The 10,379-nt window shown below is 37.3% G+C and overlaps 1 protein-coding gene across 1 annotated transcript; it reads left to right on the forward strand.

The window, feature by feature from the left end:
• The first annotated feature begins 2,171 nt into the window (after positions 1-2,171).
• LOC140238890 (COP9 signalosome complex subunit 7b-like) lies at positions 2,172-9,131 on the forward strand. The gene is made up of 7 exons (XM_072318787.1): positions 2,172-2,418; positions 3,393-3,468; positions 4,143-4,291; positions 4,753-4,895; positions 6,986-7,091; positions 7,858-7,991; positions 8,968-9,131. Exons 1-7 carry the CDS (start codon positions 2,248-2,250, stop codon positions 9,005-9,007), a joined length of 819 nt encoding a protein of 272 aa, XP_072174888.1. The 5' UTR covers positions 2,172-2,247; the 3' UTR covers positions 9,008-9,131.
• The last annotated feature ends 1,248 nt before the right edge of the window (positions 9,132-10,379 follow it).

Consider the following 10,379-nt stretch of genomic DNA (forward strand, 5'->3'; position numbering starts at 1 on the left):
TCTAGATCTAGAAAACTCTAAACGCTAACAGGTAGCGAGTTTGTGAGATCATGGTAGCCTCAAAAACATTAAAGAAAAAAAATCTCAGTACAGCAACGTACATTTGTATGTGCCGATGCAGTGACTAAATGTACAGGGGCTAAATGTAAGTGCCGAGTCACAATTCGGACATGGCGCCGCAATGTCCCCAATGCAACCTTGCGCCAACAGGGTGTGGCGAGCACTCATTTTTCAGCGACCTTGTATGCGTATTGACATTGAATGCGCATAGTGCATGTCCATCATCAGAATTCTGGAGAGGCCGTCCGAATTCTGGGGGATTATCAAAGTGATGTTATTTGGGGATTTTGAGAAATTTTATGATGTATTTAACTCTGGATATAGAATAACTCAGCACTGTGATGTGATGTGCAACTAATCACGATTAACTACTATAGCTAGCTGTGGTAATCTAAATCAGCATGATCAGACACCACTGTTAACATGTAGATGTGTAATGCAATGAGCCTACAAACAGCCTGTTAGTGTTACATTGTATGTTAGCTGTACATACAGCCCTGTAACTGCACACATGCAGCTACAATTAACTTAACTACACGCAGCCGCGACAAAACGCGGCTACACCTCTATTCCTTCGCAGACGTTGTCATTTTTCAGTGTGGTTGTGCGACTCCTTCATGAATATCTTTATTAATCGTGGAAAACTAAAATACAAGGAATTATCGTAATCTATGATAATCATTCAATAATCGATATGCGATTTTTTGTTTAATTACGTCAAAAACTCACCGAAATCTGTGGCTGAAATCAGGTCTGTAAACGTCCTTATTGCTTCACTCCTCATCTGCGTGTTATTATGAATGGCATTCACTCTCGTATGCTACAACGTACAACGTAGGTAGTCGGAGAGGCGCCCTCTAGCTCTCCGACTACCTATGACCTACGTTGTACGTTGTAGTATACGAGAGTGAATGCCATTCAAATAACACGCAGATGAGGAGTGAAGCAATAAGGACGTACAGACCTGATTTCAGCCACAGATTTCGGCGAGTTTTTGACGTAATTAAAGAAAAAATCGCATACCGATTATTGAATGATTATCATAGATTACGATAATTCCTTGTATTTTAGTTTTCCACGATTAATAAAGATATTCATGGAGGAGTCGCACAACCACACTGAAAAATGACAACGTCTGCGAAGGAATAGAGGTGTAGCCGCGTTTTGTCGCGGCTACGTGTAGTTACAATTAACTGTGCTAGTTATGTGCATGCAAGTGTGTGAAGCAAGAAGTGATAAATGATATCACTAAACACTACCAGGTACTATACTAATGAAGTGGACCCCTCTTAGATTTGACGAACACAGAAGACCTACTGTACACATTGTACAAAACCAGTAACCAAGGTTTGACCTCCCATGCCAAAATTTGATCGAGCACAAAAGCATGTTGTATGTTTTCCATGTAGTCAGTGGTTTAATTTTGGATGCAGTTATGATCTAATTGTTGGCGGCTTGCTATACCTTGCTGGAAATTCAAGTGAGTAGTACACTAGTCTACTTCTGTGTTATAAAGAAGTTAGGCTCTTATTGTATTGAAATTTGTACTTACAACTATGTTAGTGGCATTACCCACCCATAGTGAGGAATTGAAATGCACTGCACCTGGACCCAAGTTCGTACTCACTTCTCCATTTCTTTTCTTCTTCTTTTTTCTTCTTCTTTTTTTTTACAACTACTTTTACTTAAGCTATGAAAAGCGTCTCCTAGCAAACTTGATTGATGTTTTTATGGTCTGACCTTTGGTGCTACAAACTATAGGTCTGTCTTTTGGGTTCGCATTGTAGCTTTAATACCAAGGGGAGCATTTGAAACAAAATACCATTCCATCCAAACCAAACAATTCAAAGTGTACAGATTGTCTGTACAACTAAGTGTATCTGTGTTACTTTGATAATCGATTTCATGAGAAATTGGTCCAGTTGTGGTACACTGTATTGTTGATGATGATGCTGAATAATGATTGCACATGTACATACATGTACTGTACATCCCATTCTAGCAGAGAAATTACATACCAATATCAATTTCCCATGAGATCATGAAAGTAACATGCCTCTGTAAAATCTCTCTTTCCAATCCTGCAGCTTATACATGCTCATGTCCAGAGTTCACTTCTGGCGGATTACTGATAGGGGAGATAATATCCACTGATACTCCCAAGCTTCCTGTGGATCCTCTGGCAGGATGAATTCCCTCACAAAGTCGACCCTGAACAACCCCCATTCACTGGAGCAGTACCTGTTGTTGGCAAAGACAGCAAAGGGGGCAGCGATGGTGGCACTCATCAAACAGTGTGTGGAGGCTCCGGGCGTCTACGTCTTTGGAGAACTCTTAGAGATGCAAAACGTCGCAGAGGTAAGCCCTTCCATGGCGAAACTCAACTATGTATGAAATGTTTAGAAGCCATAATGCATATCGATATGACACACTTGATGTCTCAAGGGAGCAAGAATGAGGGACTTTCCAACAGTAATTACATTCATTGTTTGAAAGAGCTGATGAATGCACCTAATTTATGTGATCCATCCACTTGAAAAGGAAGATGTTCTGTGCATGTATGATTTGATTTTCATTTGATGACCTTAGATTACTGTCTTTCTGTGGGTTTGTGAAACATTTCATATTTTAGAGACACAGCTTCAAAACATACAAAAATGTTTGAAAAAAATAATGTTGAGTGCATAATCCCACTTACAGCTTCAAAATGTACAAAAATGTTTGAAAAAAAAAAATATTGAGTGCACAATTAATGACATGGAAAATTGTGAGATTACAGCCCACGAAATTTGTGTTATGTGCCAAAGAGGAATGTACACTTGTAGAAAGAGGTTTAACTTGGAGCTAGTGAAAGTTGTTTTATGTTGCTCCATGAAAGATGTGTAATATCTCTGTCAATGTAGATGTTTGCATCATGTGATGACAACAAGATATTGTCTGACAATCTTATCATGGTGGTCAGTAGTATAATTTCAATCTGTTTTACAGTACATTTCTTCTTAAAATTTCAGACCTTCTTTGTAAAAGCATTCATGCGTTTTTCCAAGGCAGAACACTGTATAAATATGCATGCCTCGCTCTCTCCTAACACATTTTTGTGTTGACTTTCTGTGCTAGTCACTAGTTTATATGTATAGCAGCGTGTTTGGATAGAACTAGGATATTACTGTTGGCACCTTATGCTCTTATACTTTGTGCCATTGTGCTTTCATACTTGCAAGGTTGTTCTTTGGCTTGAATTGATCTCAAACAGATTTGAAAATATGATATGTCCTTTTTGTATTTAATTTGGTTCTTCTCTTTGCTTCTCTCCCAACCCACTCTAAATGCAGCTGGCCAATGGTCCTAATTCAAGCTATCTAGATCTACTGAATTTATTTGCATTTGGAACATACAGTGATTATTTAGGTAAGTCTCACCAAAAAAGTTGTAGTGTGATACTGTTTGTAGACAGTAATGTTCAGTATGTTATACTTCACATTAATTATGCACAAATTGTACATGTACATGTAGTGGATGAATGTGTTGTGCCATGTCTGTACTGAGTGTCAGCATAGCATTTAATGAAGGAGTATTCATGTATTTGTCATCCTACTGATGGACTCTGATTCTTAAAATATGAAAACAAGAATTTCAGTGATTGTTGAAATATGAAGATGTTACAGTCATGATGATAATGAACACTATTGTATTAATATAGCAAAAGTATAGCTTACTATGGCATATCTATGTCGTTTGACACATGCAAACATCTTAGAGATTTTGAATTAAAATCAAAAGTAGCGAGTGTATTATGTTGTTACATAATCAGAATACTACATTTGATCTAATTTTCAGTAGTTTTGTCTGTAATTATGTGTTCTGTATCCACCTGATACATTCATAATCCACTGATGGAAGTAGTTTTTAAGAAACCAGTGCCTCATTATTGAACTGCATGTCTGCATTCATTGCCACTTGTATGTTGTATGTTGGTTTGGACTTGATACCATTGCTGTAAAGCCTAACAGGTCAGGTTTATACCAAGTCCCTATTAAGGGAATGTGTTGGTTAGCTAATTTCCTCTTTCGCTCCTCCTGCAGCCAATAAATCAAAGTTTCCAGAATTGTCGCCGCCCATGCTGAGTAAATTGAGACACCTTTCAGTCGTGTCACTAGCTGCCCAGTCCAAGAGGATACCCTACTCTGTGCTACTGCAAGAACTGGACATCAAGAATCTCAGAGAACTGGAGGTGAGATCATCTAAGAAATCCTGTTGTGTATTTTTCTCGTAGAGCATTACCTATTCCAAGAATATATGATGCAATCCAATTTTGTTCCTTGGGTAGCACACTCTGCTCTGGTTCATCATTGTGTGATTCAGTTTTATGTTATTATTTCAATGCATTTTGTTGCAGTCATGCAGATTGTAATTTCTTCATCTATTATTTATCTGTGGCTACCTTCATCCGTTGTAATGTAACTGTATATTTTTCTAAGTTGTCTCATCTGGGACATTCATCGCCTCAACTGTTTAAGAAATAGTTTGGTTTTAATCATGTCATGTTGTTTTCTGCACGATTAAAAATTAAAATGAAACATTTTTATATACTCATAGAAAAGTATCTGATTCTTCTTATCTACATTCTAGGACATACATATAAGTTTCATTTTAGAGACCCTTCAAAATTTGAATGATATCTCTGCTTTGCAGGATCTCATCATAGAGACGATATACTCAGAAATCATCCAGGGAAAGCTGGACCAGAAGAATCAGCTCCTGGAAGTGGAGTTCACCATTGGGCGTGACATCAGGCCTGAAGCCATCTCAGATATTGTCAGTGTCCTACAAGAATGGTGAGCTGCGGACAATTCATTAGTGTTTACCCTATAGTGTATCACACCCAAAGGCAAGACTAGCTATCCTGTAGCAACACTTTTTTGATATACCATAACAGTGGAAATTTTTGCATGAATAATGTTCTGCGCTCAGATTGTGAAACAATTTTTTTTTTTTATTCTGCAAAATCAAAATCTAAAGTGGTATTGCCTATAACAAGCAAACATGTGCATGCTTCTTTTTCTATGCTAGTTTCATGTCATGAAAACTGCTCAAAAATTTCCACTTTAACAGCAGTGGGGTGGAGAGGAAAGCTGTTGCCATTTGATATTTTGATAAGGTGATGATAATGATAGTATATGTATTATGATATACAGTACGACCTCTCCTTTCCGGCCTCCCTTTATATGGATCTCTCTGTTATCCTGATGCAATCTCGGCGTGATTTTTATTATTTTCTTTTTCCAATCTGATAATTATGGGGAAAAGGGGGATTTCAAACTCAAACAAAATTCCCACACAAACTCACATGAATTCCATATATTTCCAACATAATTGATGTACATTCACATAAAATTTTTATATAAATAACATGCATTCAGACATTCACCTCCAAATCACCGCAAGAATATGGACAGAAAACTTTTCATTAAATCAGGGCACAGTTCAGGCAATTGTTCGTTGGGCAGAGTGCCAGAGAATTCAGAATGCAGACCAGCTGACGAGGATGTGATATGTTTATGCAAAATTGTTAAATGTACATGTGGCTACCATTGGGTAGGTAGCTGCGTGTATTAAACATTGAGTCTCCAATAGTCAGCCAAATCCCTTATCTGGATGAGCGCTGGTCCCGACATGTCCCATAAGGCAGGACTCCACACGAACTTTTTTATTTGGTGGCCCGATGGGGCCACCAAAATCATCAATTTCAAATTTTTGGTGGCCCGAGAGAAAAATTTGGTGGTCCCTCCCAAAAAAAAATTAACAATTAAAACAACAAAAATTTAACCATTAACATTTCTGTGTTTTTTTTATGAGTCAAATATTAAGTTTTATCATAGTAAGAAATGGAAACTGGACATATCTACTCATAAATAAACCTCAACAAACTCGCAACACTCACTCTCAGGCACTCATTCAGTCCTTTTCACCCATCCTTTAAACAAATTTAACTGCTGAATGGTAAGACTAAGTATAAATATTCATTGATAGGCACATGGGTTGCAACGTCTTAACATAAACAAATGACACTTTTCAAAAAATTTTGGTGGCCCGAGGCGGGCCACCAAATTTGCCCTTTTTTGAAATTTGGTGGCCCGACTTTCATTTTTGGTGGCCCCGGGCCACCGGGCCACCGTTAGTGTCGAGCCCTGCATAAGGGTAGGTTGGACTGTACCATGATTTTCAGAAAATATGCTATGTTGTGTTTGCAAAATCATTATCTTCAATGCTGTTCTGATTGTTGTTTCTGTTATGGGTACCAATATTGTATTATATTTTCTCACTTTTATTTCTTTAACCATACCACAAATGTACCACTACAATCTTTATTACCTTAAGTACCAGTAGTAGTAGAAGTGATAAAAGTGGTGGTCAACAATCTGCAGCTATTATTATTTCTCTACTAATAACAGGGGTTTTTATGACATTTTACAACCATCTGTAGCACAACCGCCAATACTACTCCCACTTCTACTATTCCTACAGCTACATTGTACCACTCCTACTACCACTCATACTGCTGCAACTAGTCTCACTTCTTCTGTCCCTACTACTACCAACACTCCCACAGCTACTGTCACTACCATGACTACCACTTCCACTAGCATTTCAACTACCACTACTCTATACTAACACTACAACTTCTACTATCACTACCACTACAACTCCTAGTATCACAACCACTGCTAATACCAGCACACTTTTTTCTACTGATACTTCTGTGACTATTTCTAGTACTTCTTTGAAATACTGTGTGCATAGGTACTACCCTAATACTCATTTGAGAAACAAATTTCAATCATTCTCTGAACCATGGAACAAAAAAAGAAAAAGAAATGCAACTGTTATATCAAACAGTAAGGCCTTTTTTTTTCTCTTCTCTCAGGTGTGATGGCTGTGAGGCAATGCTGAATGGTGTTGAGGAACAGATACACAAGGCCAACAAGCACAAAGAGAACTGCTTCAAAATCAAAACACAAATAGAAACAGAGGTGAGATGGCCAAGTTGAAATACACAATCTGTGCATGTCATATTGACATGGTCAGTATGTTGTACAGACAAGTCCCATTATAACAAAGTCCACAGAACTGACAGTTTTCTTTTGATACAAGTGTATATCAAAATTTGCTTATAACTGAACAATAACGTACAATTACATGTTTATAAAGGTATTATGTAAATGAGACCTGAATTTTCGCTATAACAAGATTTCATTTTATCATGTTCGTTATGTAATGGGAGTGCACTGTATTTACTGTGCGAGATAACAATGAGTTTGTAATCCACTTGTGTTCACTACAACTTGTTTTGACAACTACAGAAAAGTGGCAAGGCACTAGAAGAAAGTTGTCGTGTTTGTGACATTTTTTTTTTTTTTTTTTTTTTTTTTTTTTTTAGACAGAATAATTGATGAGAAATCAATGCAATTTTCATTTTCTTTAAAAAAATGTGAATGGTCTCCTGGCTTTACAAATTGACTATCGTGTGAAAGTTTTATGTGCATAAATATTGTTTCTGTCTTTGTTAAAAACCATCTGTGTCCCAAATGCCTGTTTCTCCCACTAACCTGAAATTTTGGAATTTATTGATGGAGAAAGAAAAATCACCACATGTTTACGATCTTAGCAACTTTCATTTCGTTGTGTATTTGATATTCGTTCTTGTAGAACACCGCATATAAGTTGCTCACCTACTGTCTATTTTGTTGTAATAGCTATAGATTCTTCTGCACCTTCTTTTTTGCTGGATCTTGACAGGTGTCCAACATAAAGAAGGCCATCAAGGCATCATCAGCAACGCAAGAGGGAGATGAGCCGGACATGGGTGTTGACACCAGGGAGATGGAGGCGCAAGCCATCAAGCCAACCAAGAAGACATCAAAGATTAAAGGGTCAGTATGAAGACATCCAGACTGGCAGTGCTCTAGGCCTTAGGCCCAGAGCTGGCAACATCACATTTGCTGGAGAAAATTGATGAAAGTGCAATTCCAGTTTCCCTTTAACTTGATGTTTGAAAATAAATGACAACAACAACTAACTGAATGGTAAATGTTTCATAAGGTCAGACAAGAAGTACAAAAGTTTTGAATGTTAAAACTATTACATACTTTGGCAACATGTAATATCCAAGAGAAAATTGATGAAAGTATGACCTCAAACACCTTTATAATTGACACTTGAAACTGAACTAAAATCATGTGAACAGAATGGTAGAAGTTGCATGAAAAGCTGACATAAAGTACACATGCATTTAATTTTCAGAATTTTAATGTTTTTGATTGATGATTTAGTAGCTGCAACCCTTTCTCGCCTGAACACCACCATAACCATTTGTTTGCAACACAACCACAATATGGTTCAAAGGATTAAAAAAAAAAAGAATAGTTTCCTTTCATGTCTTATTTCTGTGTATACATGTATTTGTTATCCTATTTTTATTTTAATGAAACCTGTATCAATTCCTCTGTTATTGGTCTATCTAGTCAATATGGACTGAGTTTGTACTTTAATACATTCCGGTTTTTGTGAGGATTTGCTACTGTGTAGTTCAGTACAAATAGAATGGCTATCTTGCTTTCTCTTAAGTAGCTCAGTATCATCACTCATCACATTTTCAAAACTTGTGAATGTAGAATACTTTAAAAAATATTTTTTTAAATCTGTCCTTTCAGGAATCTTTATTGTAAGCCTTCTAAATGTACATCACAGTAAGTTCACTGCATTCTTCAGAGGGCTTGGGAAATGTCACATTTGCAGACAAGTTTTCTCCCTCCACCCTCAAGGATGCCAGGGGAGATGTGTTTTTGTGTTTGTTTGTGTTTCTATCAGCTCTCACATAAAGATTTTTTGCTTCTTTGCCCTACACAGTTTACGAGGAAGTGGGAAATTCTGGACCAAGTCCAACTGAGGATGAGCTTCTTTCGTCACCATCAGCCACCACTGGGTTTTCTTGCTGATTGCAATTATCATCAGACTCTCGTGCAGTTTTTGAATGTGAATCAGAGGAGAGAGGAACTGTGAACCAGAGGGGAAAAACAGAAGTACAACCGAGCTCTGTCTTCAAGAGAAAAATATCATATTCATCTCTTTCTCTTTCTTTCTCTGAAGCCACTCTTTCTCTTTAGCTTTTTCATTTTCTTTCTGTCTTCTTGTGTGTCTAACTCTCTCATTTTGCTTTTCACTCTTTGAATCTTTATCACTGTCTCTTTCTGTCTGTCTTTCTGTCATTTTGTCTTCTTTTCTATCTATCTATCTATCTATCTATCTATCATTCTATCTATCTTTCTATCTGTCTCCTAGGAGATGCAAGGAGTGATGTAAATATTCATCGGCAGTGTGAAGTCAGAGATGATTGACACAGATATTTGATGTGGGTCTTCGGCTTTGTGTGACTCTTGCGTGTTCCTCCATTTTCTGTCTGGAACGCGCACTATCGAATTCTTGGCAAAGGACTGGCACCTAGCGTGTGAGGCTCCTTTCCACAGATGAGGAATTATAGACATTTCCCTGACAACATCAGTAGTGTAGTGAGCCATGCATACAAAAAGGAGTACAATCTACAAGAAACTCTTCGTAGATGGAGGCGTGTGTACTCTGCAAAGTATTTCAAATTTCTTTCATCTGGTAGCAGTGTTCAAGGCCAGAAAGGTGAAATCCTTCATGTGTGAAATGATTTTTCGCACAGTGAATCATGAGTGATTTTCTAGAAGTTGACTTCACAAACAAAACGAAATAACCCCTTATAATTATCTTTTTCTGCTAGAGAGTGTTGAATGATGTTTCTCTGTGTGATGTGCTCCAGTGCTCTCATGACTACTGTACAACAAGATATATTTTGCTCATGAAATTTTCGCGAATTGGAGCCAACGGCCTTTTTTGCGGCATGACATTTTCGTGAGTTGTTTCTAACGTTCAATGCATGGAGTATAGACAAGAACTTCCGTGTGCATTTTAATTTTGCAAAATTCGCAAAAGTAAAATGCATGCGAATATTCTTGTTTTACAATAAATTTCATTGCAATCCATCTTGTTTTTGTATGAAACAGTAGCTCCCTGTGTGATTGAAAGGCAAAATTTGTCACCATTAACATCACATTGAATTGGAAACTTTGTATGGTTCATTTCTTATGCGTGAAGATGAAGCACATCTATGTATTAATGCATATTGACTATGAAATGGATACAAACTTTAATGAAAGTATTGTGGTACCTCTTTTATTGTCTTTGACCCAGTAAAGATGACAGAGCTATGTGTTTCCTTTAAAATTTGGTTAAAGGTT

This window comes from Diadema setosum, chromosome 15, assembly GCF_964275005.1.
Source record: "Diadema setosum chromosome 15, eeDiaSeto1, whole genome shotgun sequence".
NCBI classification, from domain to species: domain Eukaryota; kingdom Metazoa; phylum Echinodermata; class Echinoidea; order Diadematoida; family Diadematidae; genus Diadema; species Diadema setosum.